This window comes from Thunnus maccoyii, chromosome 18, assembly GCF_910596095.1.
Source record: "Thunnus maccoyii chromosome 18, fThuMac1.1, whole genome shotgun sequence".
Classification (NCBI taxonomy): domain Eukaryota; kingdom Metazoa; phylum Chordata; class Actinopteri; order Scombriformes; family Scombridae; genus Thunnus; species Thunnus maccoyii.
In genome coordinates this window covers 29170733-29194890 of record NC_056550.1, presented here as the reverse complement: position 1 = coordinate 29194890, position 24158 = coordinate 29170733, and the positions used below count along the sequence as shown (strand labels likewise).

The 24158-nt window shown below is 39.5% G+C and overlaps 1 protein-coding gene across 1 annotated transcript; it reads left to right on the top strand.

Moving 5' to 3' along the window:
- The first annotated feature begins 6768 nt into the window (after nt 1-6768).
- LOC121884728 (mannose-binding protein C-like) lies at nt 6769-24094 on the top strand. The gene is made up of 4 exons (XM_042393701.1): nt 6769-6862; nt 7357-7461; nt 22734-22799; nt 23491-24094. Exons 1-4 carry the CDS (start codon nt 6769-6771, stop codon nt 23871-23873), a joined length of 648 nt encoding a protein of 215 aa, XP_042249635.1. The 3' UTR covers nt 23874-24094.
- Nucleotides 24095-24158: the final 64 nt, after the last annotated feature.

Below are 24158 nucleotides of genomic sequence, written 5' to 3'. Positions count from 1 at the left end.
CTTAGAAATAAGCCCTTTATATCTACATGGGAGCGGATCCCCCTCCACAGTGGCCACCATGTTGCATCGCCGTGTTTCTACAGTAGCGCAGAACGGACAAACCTAACACTGGCTCCAGTGAGGGCCTTACGCGTTTTAGATTCAGTGGCAACTACCGGAAATGTGCCGGTTTTAAAACAAAGAAGAAGAGAGGACCAAACATTTTGTATTGTGAGACGTTTTTGAAACCAAAATCTGATAAAGGAAGGATTATACTTATTTAGAAAATCACAGGAGCGTGAATTGTCGTCGTCAAAGAAAAAAAACACGAAGAAGCTAAACGAAATCGGGACAAGCAACGGCATAAAATGAGGATAAACCCAGATGGAAATCCCTGATGAGAGAAATGTTTGCAGACTGACGCCAAAGTTTCCTGTTTACTGCTGGACAGGTAAGAGTGTAATGTATATTTATTTTGCCCTGCTGGTTATGGTTCAAAACCTAGATGATGTACAATGTTTATTAGCAGTACATTAGTTTCCCTGAAAAGAAACGCCGCCACGTAACGTTAAATATTAGCACAATTTAGCTTCGGTTTGTGCCTCTCATGGAGCTGGTGGTCTGACAAGAGACAACAGGGAGGCAACGTTGTGCTAATAACCCAACGACTGATTCATTTTCTGTGACAGTTAGACAACACATTGACTGATAACTAAGATATTTAGCGCTGGTAATGTGGTAAAGACGGTAAGTCAGAGTAATGAATTAGTGTGAAAGATAAACTGAGGAGAAGTCTGCTCATCACCGAGTTAATACATCCTGTGAATTTATATATATATATATATATATATATATATATATATATATTTATATATTTATATATTTATATATATTTTTTTTTTTCACAGTGCTCCATGATTTCATTGTTTGCTCCTAATTTGTCATTTAGGAGCATATGTACACAATAGGGGGCAAAGTTAGCTTATAGTCCAACACAAGTAACGTTTTCCCCGTTTCAATGTTGAAAAACGTGTAATTGCAACCAGAATTTCAATTTTACATTCATCAGTCAGAAGTAGAATTTTTCTGTTATTTATTTTGGTGTGTTTATCCAGGCCAGCCAAGGCTCCCAGCATCTTAGGACATAACATAATGTATTACAATGGTTTGTGACTCTGTCATAAAGAACTTATTTTCTTGATGTTGCTGTTGTTCCTCCAGCTATGAGAGAGGTCCTGTAGCATCGATGCATGGTATTGCCTTGATCTTCATCCTAAAGTGACTGTGTAATAGGTCAGGGGTATTTCACCATGTGCCATTGATGGCTGGGAGTACGTTGGTTTTTATTACAACCAAAGACAACAAAAGTTAATTTCACTGAATAGCTACTCGTCTCTGACTGAAAGTGTGTTAATCAATTAAATAATCTGATCTAGTCTGTTGTTGGGATGAAAATCTGCATGGAATAAGATTGAACAGTTTCTGGTGAGCACATTAGATAAATAGATAGATAGATAGATAGATAGATAGATAGATAGATAGATGATTTATAATAAGTTCACTCATTTGTGCTGTTTTATTTTTCTCTGGCACTATGGGTTGGCATTATTCACCATGTCTGTGACATTCACACCCGCCATATCAGAAGTATTGCAGACCAAGTCAGGAGAGGTCTAGGTAAGTGATACACATTTGTTTGCCTATGTAGTGTATTAACTTACCCTGTAAGTCCTACTCTTGGTTAAATAGCACTATTTTCACATGTAAAGCTGTATAAAATGTATGAAATAGTAAATTATCTTTATGTGCAATGGTAATGTCTTCCACAGAAGCATTTTTCCCTGCGGCTGCTGCTCTACACACAGCTCCTGGAGCAGATGAGGAACAGCAGTGCCAGTGAATCATGGGTGTTGTTCCTGCCATGAGAGCCTCTTCATCCAGAGCAGTAAATTGAATACCTTTGGTGTGGTTTTGGTCTGACCCATGTCAGCTATTATATGTGCAGCAATTTGACTGCTGGAAGGGGATCAGATAAGTTTAATCACACTGCTTTTAGTGTTCAAACAGACTAATGATTTGATAGATAATTCTGTCTTAATCAGAATCAACTCTGAAGAACACAGAATAAGCTGTCAAAATGTTTGTTTGAACATTTGATCTGATCTGTTGTTTGAGGCTTGTGCTGTCTTCATTCGAAACATGCCGGGACTTTATCCTACAGTTGTGTACGTGTGTTACGTATCCTTTAACTTCATAAGAGGTTACCAGGTCATATTTATTGTTTACATCATTATCTACTGCAGATTTATGAAAAATGATGTGAAAGAAAAAGGGAAAGCTTCAGCTTTCGTTACGAGGCCAATTATTTCTGCTGGGGGCCCAGATTTAGCCAATGGGCCATTATTTGCCTACCACTGCCATAGACTGTATATAAAGATGGATGCAGCAAGGTGTGATGTCACTCATTGATTTGCATTGGAGCCGTTTTGAAGCCAAGCCAAGAATTGCAGTTAACGGTCGACGTGATATTTTCTGTTTGGAGCCAGGACCTTCTAAGTAAGGAGTGTGGGGTGTTGCCTTTCACGCTCTGGAAACACACCCCAGTAGGGCTGTAGTCAACCAAATAAAATCTTGGTTGACTGAAATCGTTTATTATCTTCAACTAATCGATTATTCGTGGGTGGGTTGGGGGGGTGAAGTAATGGGGCAGAGTGCACAGTGAACTCACATTTCTCCATTTTGCCTCTTCAGGTTAGGCTAACCTATTGTTGCTAACTTTGGAGCTAACTCCCTTCACTTTTCCAGCACTTGGAAAACAACAGACGTGACTTTTTAGCATGTATTAACTGTTAGACTGTAGTCTGTTCTGTACATTTACTACCAGACCGACAACTTACTGCTAACCTTTTCCTCTGCTCCGCTCGCATCCACCGCCACTTTCCTGCCGCTCTTTCCTGCTCGCTACGCAAACATTCTAAGCATTGCCCTATTCTTAAACGGAGATATGCTACCGATATTTAGCGTTATTTTTGGCATTAGAAAATATCTTTTGGCCTGGCGGGGGTTCATCGATATTATTACAGGAGAAACGCTGATTCAGTAAACGTTCAGTAAACATTGAGTCCAGTTAGACCCAGCAGTCTCCGTTAAGTTGGAAGAGTTAAAAGTTGTGAAAACAACGGGGGTATTTTGAATACACCCCCGTTGTTTTCACAGGTAATTTGTTAGTCTGTCCCTCCCGCCGCAGGAAATAATGGATTAATCCTGGAAGGCTACTGATGTAGCACTTCTCTCCTTATTACAGTAACACAGAGATTATTCGACCAATAAATATTTAGTGTGACGAGAGCATATCGACCAACTAATCAACCAGTCGACCAGGAGACTACAGCCCTACCCCCCACCCCCTGTGAAATACAGTGTGGTGCACACGCTTCAGTTAGCTTCTTTAGCTAAATTATGCTAACAGGGCAGGTATCGTTATTAAGTAACATTAAACTTAGTAAAAATATCGCCACAATAGTCCGACTCAGTGTGAGTCCCAGAGCTGGGGAGAGCAGCAGGTGAGCCAACTGTCAATCACAGCTGTTAATCAACGCCCACACAGCAAACATCAAATCTGCTATGAGTCTCCAAACCTGTAAGGTGCTTCCACATTGACTTCAGCCTCAAGCCGTGGTAGTTGCCACTTACACAACACAGTCCTTCCACTGGTTTCACATTATTCTACTGACTTGGTGACAGTTGGTGGCAGCAGTAATGCACAAAGTAGTGCAGCAGTGGCTCAACAAAGATCTTTACAAGAAAACTACACAGGGTATCTTTAACTGTTGTTGTGGATACTTCTGAGCGATGGTCAGCACCTCCGTGGAGAAAAGTGCACACAAGCCCTTGATGTCTTAAAGCTGAGAATGTTTATCGAAGCACTTGGCCAAGCAGAGAACCGAAAACAGTAAACACCAGAGTGTTCTACTCCGGTGCTGCTTCTTTCCGTTCTGTCCTCTTATGGTCCGAGTCCTAGTCTTTATCAGCCTACAATATGAAAAATTAGTCTCATTGGTTTGTCACGTTGCATGGAATGTCAGCAGTTTTGGTGTGAATATCTGACTGTGTCATCCACCTATCTGTGTTGTCAAGGAAAGCCTCCTCTGACCTTGGTAACCATGGCAATGCTGAAATACCCTCTATCAGAGAGGTTTCTGCCCTCCCCAAAACATCACAGACAGCTGGAGTCTCAAGGAGACTGCTTAAGAATTACATTGTGACCTCAAGGCCAAGCTTGACCCAATGTAACCCAACTTGTAACCCCTAATGATGGAGAATTCCATCACAATTGTACAGTCCTCCCTCATGTTAAATGTGGCGACAGTGTGGTTTGAATTGCTAATGATAGGCTACATACAACGATAAGTGTGCTTGTTGAAAAATGGAAAATAAAAACCCAAGAGAAAAGTCTTACATTTATGTATTTCAGCTACTGTCATGTGAAGCACCTTCAATCTTACGTGAAGTCACCACAAATATGTTCATTATTAAATCAATAGTGCATCACAGAATGTGACAGCATGTCTCCTACAGTAACATCGGCTGTTTTGAAAAATATGCAAAATAGCTGCAGTATCTTCATTGATTATATATCTTTACATAAGGAGAGAATTCATATCGCAGTTTGATGTTAAAGTGACTGCATGTATGTACTGCACTGGCGCAGTAGGGGGCCATTGGTTCCTCACTGTGTCCCCTCAAATGCCCCTATATTGCAACACTTACGGTAGAAAGTGCGCATTTCATTTGTGAACACAACAGCTGTGAGCACGGTGCCAAAGCTTTGGGTCTGGGGCTGCCACTGCTTCAGCCCCGGATGGTGTGAGCCCCGTATATTTGTGCTCCTCAAAACCGGTATTTTAATGTAACAGAGTGGAACTTAATGTGGAGCGACAGGAGGAGAGGGAGAAATATGGCGGTGCACATAAGAAGATGCATACAGGCCATTGATGTATTACAGGCAGTGAAGTTGCTGTTTCTAGTGTTTCAGGCTTTAGTCACATTTCAGCACACAGATCGGTCCATAATGAAAACTGCAGAGAGCACAAAAGCCTCAAATTGCGCGGCTTCAATTAGCAGAGATGCGCGCACACAGAGCTCTCCACAATCACAAACCAACTTCCTTTTGCTTCTTTTACTTCTCTAGTATTTCGCATCTATAACATAATCTACTGAAATGCCAAATGTCAAAATACAGTTATTGATATGACTCAGGCAGGTCTGAGACGTGTCAGATTAATGTCTGGATTTAACATGAATGTTGTTCAGGTGTCACTGATTGTATCCGGGATTTCGCAGAAACATCAGTACTGATGTTCTGTTTGTTGCTCACAGCTGCTGTGCATCAGATCCTTTGACTTTCCTTTGACTTTATTAAACACCTGCAGCATCCCACAGCAGCAGAAACGATAAGTGCATCTTTAAATTGACAGAGTGATGTGCGCATTTACGCACGTGGCACAACAACGGTAACTTCATTAAAAGGAACAGTCAGGATCTGACGGTAATTAATGTTCAGTGTTCTGCTACTAATCCACACCATTGACTTTATACAAAGAGATCAGCTGTTACACAGATTCCAGGTTTGTATGGCGGAATTGTTTGTAATAAAGAAGCCCTTATGGTGAAAAAGCAGTCCTGTGTAAAACAATAAGGGGCTGCGTTGGTGCAGGCGTGTTGTTTAAAGTGTCGGTGAGACGATGAAATATGATCCAGCAGCAAGTTGGAGTAACAGATTATTGGGTTTAAAGACTGATCAGAAAAACACTGCACAGCAGTAATATTCACAACTCTGGAAAGTTATCAGGTTGAAACCATGTTTATTAGTGCGCACATGTGGAGTGCGTCTGTGTCCGCGAAACACACACACACAGAAACTTTTTGACCCCCGCACTTCTGTAATGAATCCGGCGCCCCTGATGTACTGTGCAGTGTGTAAACGTACTTGTAATTTATTATTTATTTAATTATAGAGAAATATTGTTTGTGAGTTCATTTGAAAGGAAATCCTTCCACAATAAGCTCTGCAGTCTCACAGAACTGCTGGTTAAACTTGAAGGAGGCTCTAAGACTCAGCTTCTCTTCTATCTTCTGTATCATATACCACATGATATCATCAACATAAACCACGACATCCGTTGTTCACTCTGGACTAAGCTTCTCACACATAAGCTCGAAACACATTCTTGGTCATTTTTCTTTGGAGGCAGTAAACAAGTGGAATATCCTGCAGATCACTCCTGGTTTATACGGTGAGTTCCTTTCTGTTTATTACGTTTTGGTACTAGATTTAGTGTTATTGAGATGCTTTAATTGCCCTGGAAATTTCATCAGTTTTTCCTGAAGTATCACAACCAGCTGGAACTATTAGAGTCATATCATTTGTAATGAAGTGGTAATTCTTACTTTGCTACAGACTGAGCAGAACACCTTTGATTTAATTTTATAGACTTTAACTTAATGGATGTAAATTATGATGAAATACTATTCCTTGTGGGGCCTGAAAATAGGAAAATCCTTAACTATATTTCAAATATGTACTCAGAGAATATGTTTAAGAACATTTTGATTCCAGTGGGATGTATTACTGATTACAAAGAAAAACAGGTTACCAGTAATGTTTAAGTAATGTTTTTCTAATCACTTCATCAGAAAATCTTGCTTGCTTTCTGCAACCAGAATAAGTCGTGGAAGTTCTGCATTCACAAGATGAGGCTGTGTCTCCTGCTCTGCGTCCTCTGCCTGATGGCTCCTGTTGGCTACAGTCAGCTTCCTGGTCCTCCTGGTCCTCCTGGTCCTCCTGGTCCTCCTGGTCCCTCTGGTCCCTCTGGTCCCCCAGGTGAGACAAAATCTCCTGGGAAACCTGGTGTGGGTGCAACTTCACTGCTATCATGCTCCTTACAACATTAGGTCTACACTTCAATGATTTGTTTTCTACAATCTGGCAACCCTACCAGTTGGACAGACAGATGAGTTTGCTTTTAGCTACAATCCTGAAACCTCTCTCAAACCTCCCCAGATCCTTTCATGTCACCTTCCTTATTCTTCACTCTGTGTGTGTGTCAGCTGTCACAGAAGACTGATATTCAAATCTCTGAATACATTCATGCTAATCAGAGGATAAACCCTTATGACTTCAGGTTACAGCATGGCTTTTCCTCTGGCACCATGCTCAGGCTAAATACTGTAATTTCCCCCCCTAATCATCTGAGCATTCCAATTATGTCAATTTTTCATCCATAGATTTTTTTTTAAATAAACAACAAGCATAATCTTTGCTATGTATTATGACTCTTGTTTTATGTCTCTTTCCCTGCTCTTTTGTGGAACAAGGACGGTTCGGACCTGCTGGACCTCCTGGAGCCACTGGAGCCCCTGGACCTTTTGGAGCCCCTGGACTCCGTGGACGTGATGGACCTGCTGTAATGTGTGGACGAGGTTATATAACTTTTTAAACTTTAAACAATATATATATAAATTGTACTGAATTATTTTCATCAGCTGAGCAATTACAGTTTGTCTTTTCCCTAAACTGCAGGATGCAGTAATAGTACATCTTAAGCAAATTTCAGAACGCATGAACACACGAGTCTAGTCAGATAATGTGTAAACACACAAACACACACAGAAAGGTAAACACATGTACGAATTCAGTTCAGCAACAATACCTTCCTGAAGCTTGACTGTTTTAGTTTTGTTTAGGTTGTTTCTGTGTGGTATTACTTCAACTTGGTTATATTTTGAGGCCATAGTATGTAAATATTAAAATACAATGCATTTATAGAGATACACCCCCAATTTTACACATGGAGATCAGTGTCCTCATCACGATAAGTACTACACAGTCTGTGAAAACAGTTACATGTGTTTAAAAGGGGCATTGAAAAGTCTGAGAAAATAACAGGGAATGTCATCAGGGTTATCTTGGTTTCTAATTTCAGATGTTTATCAGAGAGCCTGTTACAAACTGAGGACTTGGAATTTGAAAGATGTGGGCATTGATCAGGCACAGAGGGTCTAATTAAAGACACACTGAGTTGTACTGTGAGAAGTGAGAGTTTCAGTATTTTTGGAGGTTGACCTATATTGGCACTAAAAGTCAGGATATCTTCTTCTTTTTAATAATTGTCTCTTGCAAGTCCCCCAGCTTAATGCAGCTTAATGTAATATTCAATTGTCTTTATTCAGTCAGAGACACTGGCGTCAAGGAATTAACCAGTTATGATTTTGTTTGATAAATGACAAAACGATTCATCAATGTAAAATGGGTTTTAATGAATTTTCTGTTGATCGTTGAGTCATTTCAGACCTCAAATTTCAACACAAATCTTGCACAAAAAGTGTGTACACTTAATACAGGCAGAAGATATTGAAGGCCTTTGTATTGGATTGTATTATTTTGTAAGGTGTACCTGCTATTGTGTCCATGTGTGATTGGTTTACTAGCTCTGGTCTGCTGTCATGGTCAGTAAAAATGAATGACTGTCTGTCATTGTCATCTGTAACAATCTGGTGACAGATGTGAGGTCCAACTTATTGGCAGTAACTGTATTTAATTTGTTTGATCCAGATTTACTTGACTTTGACCAGGAACTTGAAGCCTTAAAGAAAAGCTTTTCTAAGTTGGAGCTGGGTAAGTATCATATTCAAGAACTACAAGTGAGTGTTACAGGAAGTGAAGTATTTCTGATGTATGATTATCCCGTCTTGTTGTCTGAGAAAGTGAAATGTTGCAATAGGTGGCTTCACTAATATTAATGTATCTGTGTTTGTATATACTGCATTATTTTTCAATGGGGCAATTCAGAAACATGTAAATAATTGCAAATATTAAAAAACATTTTTTATCTTGAGCAACAAAAACTTGTGGTTAAGTGGACAAATGACCTTCTTTCAACCGGTTGAGAAGCTAAAGAAATGATATTGATCTTCAGTCAGAGGAAGAACAAACATGTCAAACTAAGTGTGTTTTAACAAAGACTTTCTGAATAGAGTTGATGAGCCAGAGGGCCAAAATGACAATTCAGTTTAGGACACAATATTTCTTCTCTCATTTATTTCTATGGAGCCACCAAAGTCCTGAGAGACGATATGTTTTATCTTGTTCATCACAACTTCAGAGTATTGGTTTCTAAGTTATTATCTTGTGCTCACAAGATTGCATGTCGTGTCCACAAGATAATTACTGGAGCAAACAAAATGGATCACTTGTGCCAGCAATATCCATATGTTATGTGCACAAGATAAAAAAATATTATGTTTTGGGGGGTTCCATATATTTCTGATATCAGGCATGTTGTTTTCTTTTTTTCAGCTGTAAAGCACGACTTTGTCCGGAGAGTTGGTCAGAAATACTTTGTGTCAAACAAGGAGAGAGGCTCTTTCTCCCAGGCCATCGAGTTCTGCTCCCAACAAGACTTAGAGCTGGCTTTGCCCAGGAACGAGGAGGAGAACAGCGCACTGACTCAGCTGTTTGGTGAAGTGGACAAAATGGTCTGGATCTATGTCAACAATAAAAAAGCAGAGGGTCATTTTGAGACAGATATGAAAAACCGTCGTCTGACCTTCACCAAATGGGGTGAAGGGCAGCCAAACGGATCTGTCGGGGATACGGGCTGCACCATGCTGTCAGAAAACGGCATCTGGCGAGTGTCACAAGATTGCTCTCTGAATGCTTACATCATTTGTCAGATATAACCATATATCGTATCCCTTGCAATTCTTGCTTTAATGGAAAGTTTTTCATGTGCTCGATCTTATCTGGCGTATGATAAAGTATTGCTTCACTGTGTTGACGCTGTGTAGGGGAAGATGCAGATGCAAAGTGTCCACGCTTCACATATTTACCACAGATAAAGTGTCCAGCAGAATTTGAACATGACACATCTGTAACCAGTGTTACTGCAAAGTTGTGCTCAGTATAAACGCTTCTTTTTAAAATAAACAAGCCTTTTTGTTATTCACATTGTTTTGCTTTTCTTGTTTTGTTGTTGGGATACAATTTTAGAGGAAAATTGGGTGGTCAGGGTGGTTTGGGATGGTGGGGAGCAAAATATCCGACTGGATCAGCCAAACCAAGGGAACTATGACAGGATCAATTCACACTTGCTGCAAAGATCAGTATATGAACCTGCAGCAGAGACCTGGTAGACCAACCTCAGCTGTAGATGTGGCAAATTTAACTTAGTAACAGACATTTTTAATAATCGTATGTGTGCCTCTAATTCTTTAAAAAAGTTTTTTAAAAAAAATGAGTCTATGATCTGAAGAAAATATAAGAAATAATTTCTCTACAGTTACATGTGTGATATGTGATAACAGCTTACAGCACAATGTGCTATGTCCACACAATACTTTCAAAAAGTGCAGTAAAAGATCCTTAAGAAGTGTTTGTCTACAGTTTGCATTTAGATGTAGAAATACAGAATAATAGAGAGGTCAAAGATTTTTGAGATAACAGAGATGTGGGTACAATATCTTTAGTCAATATCAGAAAGACTTTTCAAATATGTTTTACATTCAGTACAGATCAAAATAAATAATGGTTTACAAATGAGGGAGCAGCAGATCTTTTTGATGCCTTATTACCATCTAAGAAATCTAAAAATCTTCGCTAGCTCCAACTTTCAGAATGAAATAAAAATTTAAAGGTATCCTGTGGAGTTTTTGATCACTATTAGTGGCTATCAAGCAATGTTTGTACGAGTGGGTCCCTGTTTTAGTTGCATCTTCCATGTGCACAAAGATGTGTGAGATGTGTGAGAGCACACTAGCGCCACAATACCATAGACCAGGGGTCTGGTATTGTGGTAATTAGGTTGAACAATGGGCCAGTTTTTTTCAGCACTATTTATTGACTCAATATGTTTTTAATATGTCTTGTTTGTTTGTTTCTTTTAATTGATTTGATGATAAAATGATTTATAATACAGTTTTAGGATTGTATCTGAGGGCAGAAAGATGGCAAACAGAAAGACAGTATCTTCTAAACATGAACATATAGGAGACTAGAAATGTAATCGATAGCTTATTCTCACACAATAAACAGTGGCCTGTTTCATTCGTGGTTGAAGTAAAGTTATTGTTATTGACACGAATCTGTTCTGGTCAGATCGGCCAAATTATGCATTATTAGCCTACCATACATATCATGGCCTAATATTTTTCTATTGGAGCTAATTATTTTCACTAGTTCATGCCATTTTGATGCGCTGTGCAACATGACAGGGGTTTTATCTCAATTAGGACCAGTAGTATAGCTTGGTGTCTTTTGGCATTTCTATGCTCTAAAACATTTTTGGTTAGGCTGTGATTCATCTGTCTAACAACCCTACGGTTCTTATGTTCTTTTAACTCTCCAATTAACTCTCCAATTGTCAGTGTTACATAATTTGGTCCCAAAGGTTTTGCAGTAGTTGTCACCTGAAAATTGAAAAGAGCATATTATGGTATTGCAGTCCTGAAAGAAAGTGGAAAGTGGAAGATTTTAGACTGGCCAAGTCAATCACCTGACCGTAACCCAATAGAGCATGCATTTCACCTCCTGAAGAGGAGACTGAAGAGAGAAACCCCCCGAAACAAACAAGAACTGAAAGAAGCTGCGGTAAAAGCCTGGAGTAGCATCACAAATGAAGAATGCAACAGTTTGGTGATGTCGATGGGTCGCAGGCTTGAGGCTTTAGCCTACCATACATATCATGGCCTAATATTTTTCTATTGGAGCTAATTATTTTCACCAGTTCATGCCATTTTCATGCGCTGTGCAACATGACAGGGTACCAGTAGTACAGCTTGGTGTCTTTTGGCATTTCTATGCTCTAAAACATTTTTGGTTAGGCTGTGATTCATCTGTCTAACAACCCTACGGTTCTTATGTTCTTTTAACTCTCCAATTAACTCTCCAATTGTCAGTGTTACATAATTTGGTCCCAAGGGTTTTGCAGTAGTTGTCACCTGAAAATTGAAAAGAGCATACAGTCCCCTCCAAAAGTATTGGAACAGCAAGGCAAATTCCCTTTTTTTTGTTGTTCATAGAAGACATTTGGGTTTAAGATCAAAAGATGAATATGAGACAAGAGTTCAGAATGTCGGCTTTTATTTCCTGGTATTTACATCTAGATGCATTAAACAACTCAGGACATACCACCCTTTGTTTGAACCCACCCATTTTTCAAGTGAGCAAAACTATTGGAACATGTGACTGACAGGTGTTTCTTGTTGACCAGGTGTTGCCTTTAAGGTTGATTGTTCAAACATTAAATAGCTCTGCATGACTAGTCTACTTTTTGGCCTGGGTTTAAACCTATAAAGACTGCATTTCTTGTTAAAGAGGATAAACCATCATGAAGACCAGAGAGCTGTCCATGGGAGAAAAGCAAACCATTTTGAAGCTGAGAAAAGAAGGAAAATCAATCAGAGCCATTGTACAAACATTGAGCATAGCAAGCACAACAATTTGGAATGTCCTGAAAAAGAAAGAAACTACTGGTGTACTGAGTGACAGATGTCGAACAGGTCGGCCAAGGAAAACAACAGTAGTTGATGACAGAAATATTGTGAGAGCTGCGAAGAAAAATTCCAAAACATCAGTAAGTCACATCACCAACGACCTCCACAGTGCAGGGGTGAAGGTATCACAATCCACTGTTCGAAGAAGACTCCGAGAGCAGAAATATAGAGGCCATACCACAAGATGCAAACCACTCATCAGCAGTAAGAATCGGAAGGCCAGATTGAAATTTGCAAAGAAGTACAGAGATGAGCCGCAAAAGTTCTGGAACACAATCTTATGGACTGACGAGACCAAGATTAATCTCTACCAAAGTGATGGAAAGGCCAAAGTGTGGAGAAAGAAAGGAGCTGCTTATGATCCGAAGCATACAAGCTCATCTGTGAAGCATGGTGGAGGTAACGTCATGGCTTGGGCGTGCATGGCCACTTCTGGAACAGGCTCATTAATATTTATTGATGATGTAACTGATGATGGTAGCAGCAGAATGAATTCCGAAGTGTACAGAAGCATTTTGTCTGCCAATTTGCGGAGAAATGCATCCAAACTAATCGGGAGGAATTTTATCCTGCAGCAGGACAATGACCCAAAGCACACTGCCAACAAAACAAAGGACTTCATCAGGGGAAAAAAGTGGAAGGTTTTAGACTGGCCAAGTCAATCACCTGACCGTAACCCAATAGAGCATGCATTTCACCTCCTGAAGAGGAGACTGAAGAGAGAAACCCCCCAAAAAACAAACAAGAACTGAAAGAAGCTGCGGTAAAAGCCTGGAGTAGCATCACAAATGAAGAATGCAACAGTTTGGTGATGTCGATGGGTCGCAGGTTTGAGGCAGTTATTGCAAGCAAGGGTTATGCCACCAAATAAATATTAAATGTTATTTACTTTAAGATTGTTTGTTCCTTTACTTTTGCTCACCTAAAAATGCTGTGGTGTAATACAAATGGTGATATATCCTCAGTTGTTTAACACATCTAAATGTAAATACCAGGAAATAAAAGCTGACAGTCTGAACTCTTGTCTCATACTCATCTTTTGATCTTAAACCCAAATGTCTTCAGTGAACAACAAAAAAAAGGGAATTTGCCTTGCTGTTCCAATACTTTCGGAGGGGACTGTATTATGGTATTGCAGTCCTGAAAGAAGAAGTGAAGATTTTTGTGTTATTAAAATTGATAAAAGTTAATACACCCCCACTTTGTAAATGCTTAATAAACACTATAATTTGTGGATTTAGTCAGTGTGCTATCTGTGGTTTGTGTTTTGGAGTAGGCTCCTTGAAAAAAAAACACCAAGAAGCTAAACAAAATCGGGACAAGCAACGGCATAAAATGAGAATAAACCCAGATGGAAATCCCTGATGAGAGAAATGTTTGCAGACTGACGACGAAGCTTCCTGTTTACTGCTGGACAGGTAAGAGTGTAATGTATATTTATTTTGCCCCGCTGGTTATGGTTCAAAACCTAGATGATGTACAATGTTTATTAGCAGTACATTAATTTCCCTGAAAAGAAACGCCGCCACATAACGTTAAATATTAGCACACTTTAGCTTCGGTTTGTGCCTCTCATGGAGCTGGTGGTCTGACAAGAGACAACAGGGAAGCAACGTTGTGCTAATAACCCAACGACTGATTCATTTTCTGTGACAGTTAGACACCACATTGACTGATAACTAAGATATTTAGCGCTGGTAATGTGGTAAAGACCGTAAGTCAGAGTAATGAATTAGTGTGAAAGATAAACTGAGGAGAAGTCTGCTCATCACCGAGTTAATACATTCTGTGAATTTATATATATATATATATATATATATATATATATATATTTATGTATATATATATTTTTTTCACAGTGCTCCATGATTTCATTGTTTGCTCCTAATTTGTCATTTAGGAGTATATGTACACATTGGGGGGCAAAGTTAGCTTATAGTCCAACACAAGTAACGTTTTCCCCGTTTCAATGTTGAAAAACATGTAATTGCTACCAGAGTTTTAATTTTACATTCATCAGTCTGAATTAGAATTTTTCTGTTATTTATTTTGGTGTGTTTATCCAGGCCAGCCAAGGCTCCCAGCATCTTAGGACATAACATAATGTATTACAAGGGTTTGTGACTCTGTCATAAAGAACTTATTTTCTTGATGTTGCTGTTGTTTCTCCAGCTATGAGAGAGGTCCTGTAGCATCGATGCATGGTATTGCCTTTATCTTCATCCTAAAGTGACTGTGTAATAGGTCAGGGGTATTTCACCATGTGCCATTGATGGCTGGGAGTACGTTGGTTTTTATTACAACCAAAGACAACAAAAGTTGTTTTCACTGAATAGCTACTCGTCTCTGACTGAAAGTGTGTTAATCAATTAAATAATCTGATCTAGTCTGTTGTTGGTATGAAAATCTGCATGGAATAAGATTGAACAGTTTCTGGTGAGCACATTAGATAAATAGATAGATAGATAGATAGATAGATAGATAGATAGATGATTTATAATAAGTTCATTCATTTGTGCTGTTTTATTTTACTCAGGCACTATGGGTTGGCATTATTCACCATGTCTGTGACATTCACACCCGCCATATCAGAAGTATTGCAGACCAAGTCAGGAGAGGTCTAGGTAAGTGATACACATTTGTTTGCCTATGTAGCGTATTAACTTACCCTGTAAGTCCTACTCTTGGTTAAATAGCACTATTTTCACATGTACAACTGTATAAAATGTATGAAATAGTAAATTATCTCTATGTGTAATGGTACTGTCTTCCACAGAAGCATTTTTCCCTGCGGCTGCTGCTCTACACACAGCTCCTGGAGCAGATGAGGAACAGCAGTGCCAGTGAATCATGGGTGTTGTTCCTGCGATGAGCGCATCTTCATCCAGAGCAGTAAATTGAATACCTTTGGTGTGGTTTTGGTCTGACCCATGTCAGCTATTATATGTGCAGCAATTTGACTGCTGGAAGGGGATCAGATAAGTTTAATCACACTGCTTTTAGTGTTCAAACACACTAATGATTTGATAGATTATTCTGTCTTAATCAGAATCAACTCTGAAGAACACAGAATAAGCTGTCAAAATGTTTGTTTGAACAGTAAAAGCTGCATGTTTATGTTATCCTTTCATTGTCCAGATTGAAAAGGATGTCCAAAAATGTTTCTGTTAAATAAGATATATTTTTATTACAAATGTCATTATTCTTAGTGTTGTTTTTTATATTTTTATTTTGTGGTTCAAACTAGTGAATTACAGTTAACATAACCTGAAGTTGCAATGAAAATTAATCCATAACATGTACTACAGTGCCCTATTCTGAGGATCAGTGGTACTCCAACTTCACTACTGTTTTATGTTGCTTTATAAATATAAATAATGACAATATAAATTAATGGTGGAAGTGGTAATGAGAATATACTGACTGCAGGGAAATACTGTCATTGTATAAATATATATTAATATGTTTGTCATTGCAGTTACCACAGCACATCTGATGAATATCTTTTATTTGGTAAACTTGCACAGTTAAGTTCAACAAATGTGAATATATAAACAAAAAGTTTAATAATTATCCAGAAAATATATAAATATAGAAAATATATAGAACAAGTATAAAATAAATAAAATATCAGAAATGTAACAAATAAATATGAGATGATTTGATGCCTTGATGATGAACAGGCAGGTGTGTGAGTACCTGAGATACTGTGTGGACGTTCCAGAGGACCTGGAGGGAAACGCAGAGGCCAGGTGTGAAACCAGTGTGATGTCTTTTGAGGACCAGGGAACTTGACCCTGATCCTCCAAACACAGCAAGTGGGGATGACAAGTCAGTTTCCCTGGCCTACAGAGCCATGCTGTCAATAGATGAAATGTCTATAGGCAGCATAACGGTACTCCTGGTTGTCAACCCAAGGCTTCCTGGATTGGCCAAATACAATAATGTCCTCCCAGTACTGCCTGTGAATGCATAAAAAGCATTTTCAAGACAGTACTGGGATAAGTGAGGTATTATTATTACACAATCTGCAGGGTACTGGTCACAGTATTTCATCTCCCGGTCCGTAGGCATGTCTGTACAGTTACTACAAGTGCACCATGGTACCCCTGGCACTCCAGCAAACGGTGGGACACCATGCCTGCGCTGATGCATCATCAAGGCATCAAAAATGAGCCCTGGCTGCCTCTGAAGCAGTTCACTGGTGAGCTGCCTGTGCTCCTCCATGGTCATCTCTTCAAGAAGTTTCTGAAAAAATAATCACCCCCCCAACCCACCCATGATTATTCGTGGATGGGTTGGGGGGGTGAAGTAATGGGGCAGAGTGCACAGTGAAGTCACATTTCTCCGTTTTACCTCTTCAGGTTAGGCTAACCTATTGTTGCTAACTTTGGAGCTAACTCCCTTCACTTTTCCAGCACTTGGAAAACAACAGACGTGACTTTTTAGCATGTATTAACTGTTAGACTGTAGTCTGTTCTGTGCATTTACTACCAGACCGACAACTTACTGCTAACCTTTTCCTCTGCTCCGCTCGCATCCACCGCCAGTTTCCTGCCGCTCTTTCCTGCTCGCTACACAAACATTCTAAGCATTGCCCTATTCCTAAACGGAGATATGCTACCGATATTTAGCGTTATTTTTGGCATTAGAAAATATCTTTTGGCCTGGCGGGGGTTCGTCGATATTATTACAGGAGAAACGCTGATTCAGTAAATGTTCAGTAAACGTTCAGTAAATGTTGAGTCCAGTTAGACCCAGCAGTCTCCGTTAAGTTGGAAGAGTTAAAAGTTGTGAAAACAACGGGGGTGTTTTGAATACACCCCCGTTGTTTTCACAGGTAATTTGTTAGTCTGTCCCTCCCGCCACAGGAAATAATGGATTAATCCTTGAAGGCTACTGATGTAGCACTTCTCTCCTTATTACAGTAACACAGAGATTATTCGACCAATAAATATTTAGTGTGACGAGAGCATATCGACCAACTAATCAACTAGTCGACCAGGAGACTACAGCCCTACCCCCCACTCCCTGAGAAATACAGTGTGGTGCACACTTGGGCTTAAGTTAGCTTCTTTAGCTAAATTATGCTAACAGGGCAGGTATCATTATTAAGTAACATTAAACTTAGTGAAATATTGCCACAATAGTCCGACTCAGTGTGAGTCCTACAGCTGGGGAGAGCAGCAGGTGAGCCAACTGTCAATCACAGCTGTCAATCAATGCCCACACAGCAGACATCAAAGCTGCTGAGTCTCCAAACATGTAAGGTGCTTCCGCATTGACTTCAGCCTCAAGCTGCGGTAGTTGCCACTTACACAACACAGTCCTTCCACTGGTTTCACATTATTCTACTGACTTGGTGACAGTTGGTGGCAGCAGTAATGCACAAAGTAGTGCAGCAGTGGCTCAACAAAGATCTTTACAAGAAAACTACACAGGGTATCTTTAACTGTTGTTGTGGATATTTTTGAGCGATGGTCAGCACCTCAGTGGAGAAAAGCGCACACAAGCCCTTGATGTCTTAAAGCTGAGAATGTTTATCGAAGCACTTGGCCAAACGGAGAACCGAAAACAGTAAACACCAGAGTGTTCTACTCCGGTGCTGTCTCTTTCCGTTCTGTCCTCTGATGGTCCGAGTCCTAGTCTTTATCAGCCTACAATATGAAAAATTAGTCTCATTGGTTTGTCACGTTGCATGGAATGTCAGCAGTTTTGGTGTGAATATCTGACTGTGTCATCCACCTATCTGTGTTGTCAAGGAAAGCCTCCTCTGACCTTGGTAACCATGGCAATGCTGATACACCCTCTATCAGAGAGGTTTCTGCCCTCCCCAAAACATCACAGACAGCTGGAGTCTCAAGGAGACTGTTTAAGAATTACATTGTGACCTCAAGGCCAAGCTTGACCCAATGTAACCCAATTTGTAACCCCTAATGATGGAGAATTCCATAACAATTGTACAGTCCTCCCTCATGTTAAATGTGGCGACAGTGTGGTTTGAATTGCTAATGATAGGCTACATACAACGATAAGTGTGCTTGTTGAAAAATGGAAAATAAAAACCCAAGAGAAAAGTCTTACATTTATGTATTTCAGCTACTGTCATGTGAAGCACCTTCAATCTTACGTGAAGTCACCACAAATATGTTCAATATTAAATCAATAGCGCATCACAGAATGTGACAGCATGTCTCCTACAGTAACATCGGCTGTTTTGAAAAATATGCAAAATAGCTGCAGTATCTTCATTGATTATATATTTTTACATAAGGAGAGAATTCATATCTCAGTTTGATGTTAAAGTGACTGCATGTATGTACTGCACTGACGCCGGAAGTAGGGGGCCATTGGTTCCCCACTGTGTCCCCTCAAATGCCCCTATACTGCAACACTTACGGTGGAAAGTGCGCATTTCATTTGTGAACACAACAGCTGTGAGCACGGTGCCAAAGCTTTGGGTCCGGGGCTGCCACTGCTTCAGCCCCGGATGGTGTATATTTGTGCTCCTCAAAACCGGTATTTTAATGTAACAGAGTGGAACTTAATGTGGAGCGACAGGAGGAGAGGGAGAAATATGGCGGTGCACATAAGAAGATGCATACAGGCCATTGATGTATTACAGGCAGTGAAGTTGCTGTTTCTAGTGTTTCAGGCTTTAGTCACATTTCAGCACACAGATCGGTCCATAATGAAAACTGCAGAGAGCACAAAAGCCTCAAATTGCGCGGCTTCAATTAGCAGAGATGCGCGCACACAGAGCTCTCCACAATCACAAACCAACTTCCTTTTGCTTCTTTTACTTCTCTATTATTTCGCATCTATAACATAATCTACTGAAATGCCAAATGTCAAAATACAGTTATTGATATGACTCAGGCAGGTCTGAGACGTGTCAGATTAATGTCTGGATTTAACATGAATGTTGTTCAGGTGTCACTGATTGTATCCGGGATTTCGCAGAAACATCAGTACTGATGTTCTGTTTGTTGCTCACAGCTGCTGTGCATCAGATTCTTTCCTTTGACTTTATTAAACACCTGCAGCATCCCACAGCAGCAGAAACGATAAGTGCATCTTTAAATTGACAGAGTGATGTGCGCATTTACGCACGTGGCACAACAACGGTAACTTCATTAAAAGGATCAGTCAGGATCTGACGGTAATTAATGTTCAGTGTTCTGCTACTAATCCACACCATTGACTTTATATGAAGAGAACAGCTGTTACACAGATTCCAGGTTTGTTTGGCGGAATTGTTTGTAATAAAGAAGCCCTCATGGTGAAAAAGCAGTCCTGTGTAAAACAATAAGGGGCTGCGTTGGTGCAGGCGTGTTGTTTAAAGTGTTGGTGAGACGATGAAATATGATCCAGCAGCAGGTTGGAGTAACAGATTATTGGGTTTAAAGACTGATCAGAAAAACACTGCACAGCAGTAATATTCACAACTCTGGAAAGTTATCAAGTTGCAACCATGTTTATTAGTGCGCACATGTGGAGTGCGTCTGTGTCCGCGAAACACACACACAGAAACTTTTTGGCCCCCGCACTTCTGTAATGAATCCGGCGCCCCTGATGTACTGTACAGTGTGTAAACGTACTTGTAATTTATTATTTATTTAATTATAGAGAAATATTGTTTGTGAGTTCATTTGAAAGGAAATCCTTCCACAATAAGCTCTGCAGTCTCACAGAACTGCTGGTTAAACTTGAAGGAGGCTCTAAGACTCAGCTTTTCTTCTATCTTTTGTATCATATACCACATGATATCATCAACATAAACCACGACATCCGTTGTTCACTCTGGACTAAGTTTCTCACACATAAGCTCGAAACACATTCTTGGTCATTTTTCTTTGGAGGCAGTAAAAAAGTGGAATATCCTGCAGATCACTCCTGGTTTATACGGTGAGTTCCTTTCTGTTTATTACGTTTTGGTACTAGATTTAGTGTTATTGAGATGCTTTAATTGCCCTGGAAATTTCATCAGTTTTTCCTGAAGTATCACAACCAGCTGGAACTATTAGAGTCATATCATTTGTAATGAAGTGGTAATTCTTACTTTGCTACAGACTGAGCAGAACACCTTTGATTTATAGACTTTAAATTAATGGATGTACATTATGATGAAATACTATTCCTTGTGGGGCCTGAAAATAGGAAAATCCTTAACTATATTTCAAATATGTATTCAGAGAATATGTTTAAGAACATTTTGATTCCAGTGGGATGTATTACTGATTACAAAGACAAACAGGTTACCAGTAATGTTTAAGTAATGTTTTTCTAATCACTGCATCAGAAAATCTTGCTTGCTTTCTGCAACCAGAATAAGTCGTGGAAGTTTTGCATTCACAAGATGAGGCTGTGTCTCCTGCTCTGCATCTTCTGCCTGATGGCTCCTGTTGGCTACAGTCAGCTTCCAGGTGCTCCTGGTCCTCCTGGTCCTCCTGGTCCTCCTGGTCCAACAGGTGAGACAAAATCTCCTGGGAAACCTGGTGTGGGTGCAACTTCACTGCTATCATGCTCCTTACAACATTAGGTCTACACTTCAATGATTTGTTTTCTACAATCTGGCAACCCTACCAGTTGGACAGACAGATGAGTTTGCTTTTAGCTACAATCCTGAAACCTCTCTCAAACCTCCCCAGATCCTTTCATGTCACCTTCCTTATTCTTCACTCTGTGTGTGTGTCAGCTGTCACAGAAGACTGATATTCAAATCTCTGAATACATTCATGCTAATCAGAGGATAAACCCTTATGACTTCAGGTTACAGCATGGCTTTTCCTCTGACACCATGCTCAGGCTAAATACTGTCATTTCCCCCCTAATCATCTGAGCATTGCAATTATGTCAATTTTTCATCCATAGATTTTTTTTCAAATAAACAACAAGTATAATCTTTGCTATGTATTATGAGTCTTGTTTTATGTCTCTTTCCCTGCTCTTTTGTGGAACAAGGACGGGTGGGACCTGCTGGACCCATTGGAGCCCGTGGATTCACTGGAGCCCTTGGATTCCCTGGACCCCGTGGACATGATGGATCTGCTGTAACGTGTGGACGAGGTTATATAACTTTTTAAACCTTAAACAATATATATATAAATTGTACTGAATTATTTTCATCAGCTGAACAATTACAGTTTGTCTTTTCCCTAAAATGCAGGATGCAGTAATAGTACATCTTAAGCAAATTTCAGAATGCATGAACACACAAGTCTAGTCAGATAATGTGTAAACACACAAACACACACAGAAAGGTAAACACATGTACGAATTCAGTTCAGCAACAATACCTTCCTGAAGCTTGACTGTTTGATTTTTGTTTAGGTTGTTTCTGTGTGATATTACTTCAACTTGGTTATATTTTGAGGCCATAGTATGTAAATATTAAAAATACAATGCATTTATAGAGATACACCCCCAATTTTACACATGAAGATCAGTGTCCTCATCACGATAAGTACTACACAGTCTGTGAAAACAGTTACATGTGTTTAAAAGGGGCATTGAAAAGTCTGAGAAAATAACAGGGAATGTCATCAGGGTTATCTTGGTTTCTAATTTCAGATGTTTATCAGAGAGCCTGTTACAAACTGAGGACTTGGAATTTGAAAGATGTGGGCATTGATCAGGCACAGAGGGTCTAATTAAAGACACACTGAGTTGTACTGTGAGAAGTGAGAGTTTCAGTATTTTTGGAGGTTGACCTATATTGGCACTAAAAGTCAGGATATCTTCTTCTTTTTAATAATTGTCTCTTGCAAGTCCCCCAGCTTAATGCAGCTTAATGTAATATTCAATTGTCTTTATTCAGTCAGAGACACTGGCATCAAGGAATTAACCAGTTATGATTTTGTTTGATAAATGACAAAACGATTCATCAATGTAAAATGGGTTTTAATGAATTTTCTGTTGATCGTTGAGTCATTTCAGACCTCAAATTTCAACACAAATCTTGCACAAAAAGTGTGTACACTTAATACAGGCAGAAGATATTGAAGGCCTTTGTATTGGACTGTATTATATTGTAAGGTGTACCTGCTATTGTGTCCATGTGTGATTGGTTTACTAGCTTTGGTCTGCTGTCATGGTCAGTAAAAATGAATGACTGTCTGTCATTGTCATCTGTAACAATCTGGTGACAGATGTGAGGTCCAACTTATTGGCAGTAACTGTATTTAATTTGTTTGATCCAGATCTACTTGACTTTGTTGACCAGGACCTTGAAGCCTTAAAGAAAAGCTTTTCTAAGTTGGAGCTGGGTAAGTATCATATTCAAGAACTACAAGTGAGTGTTACAGGAAGTGAAGTATTTCTGATGTATGATTATCCCGTCTTGTTGTCTGAGAAAGTGAAATGTTGCAATAGTTGGCTTCACTAATATTAATGTATCTGTGTTTGTATATACTGCATTATTTTTCAATGGGGCAATTCAGAAACATGTAAATAATTGCAAATATTACAAAACATTTTTTATCTTGAGCAACAAAAACTTGTGGTTAAGTGGACAAATGACCTTCTTTCAACCGGTTGAGAAGCTAAAGAAATGATATTGATCTTCAGTCAGAGGAAGAACAAACATGTCAAACTAAGTGTGTTTTAACAAAGACTTTCTGAATAGAGTTGATGAGCCAGAGGGCCAAAATGACAATTCAGTTTAGGATTATTGAAAACACAATATTTCTTCTCTCATTTATTTCTATGGAGCCACCAAAGTCCTGAGAGATGATATGTTTTATCTTGTTCATCACAACTTCAGAGTATTGGTTTCTAAGTTATTATCTTGTGCTCACAAGATTGCATGTCGTGTCCACAAGATAATTACTGGAGCAAACAAAATGGATCACTTGTGCCAGCAATATCCATATGTTATGTGCACAAGATAAAAAAATGTTATGTTTTGGGGGGTTCCATATATTTCTGATATCAGGCATGTTGTTTTCTTTTTTTCAGCTGTAAAGCACGACTTTGTCCGGAGAGTTGGTCAGAAATACTTTGTGTCAAACAAGGAGAGAGGCTCTTTCTCCCAGGCCATGGAGTTCTGCTCCCAACAAGACTTAGAGCTGGCTTTGCCCAGGAACGAGGAGGAGAACAGCGCACTGACTCAGCTGTTTGGTGAAGTGGACAAAATGGTCTGGATCTATGTCAACAATAAAAAAGCAGAGGGTCATTTTGAGACAGATATGAAAAACCGTCGTCTGACCTTCACCAAATGGGGTGAAGGGCAGCCAAACGGATCTGTCGGGGATATGGGCTGCACCATGCTGTCAGAAAACGGCGTCTGGCGAGTGTCACAAGATTGCTCTCTGAATGCTTACATCATTTGTCAGATATAACCATATATCGTATCCCTTGCAATTCTTGCTTTAATGGAAAGTTTTTCATGTGCTCGATCTTATCTGGCGTATGATAAAGTATTGCTTCACTGTGTTGACGCTGTGTAGGGGAAGATGCAGATGCAAAGTGTCCACGCTTCGCATATTTACCACAGATAAAGTGTCCAGCAGAATTTGAACATGACACATCTGTAACCAGTGTTACTGCAAAGTTGTGCTCAGTATAAACGCTTCTTTTTAAAATAAACAAGCCTTTTTGTTATTCACATTGTTTTGCTTTTCTTG

What these genes read in the sequence shown, in the direction of transcription:
- LOC121884728 (XM_042393701.1), top strand. Translation starts at nt 6,769, where the DNA reads ATGGCTCCTGTTGGCTACAGTCAGCTTCCTGGTCCTCCTGGTCCTCCT. An exon ending in TGCTGTAATGTGTGGACGAG is followed by an intron (nt 7,462 to 22,733) that starts GTTATATAACTT and finishes TGTTTGATCCAG; the next exon opens with ATCTACTTGACTTTGTTGAC. An exon ending in CTTTTCTAAGTTGGAGCTGG is followed by an intron (nt 22,800 to 23,490) that starts GTAAGTATCATA and finishes TCTTTTTTTCAG; the next exon opens with CTGTAAAGCACGACTTTGTC.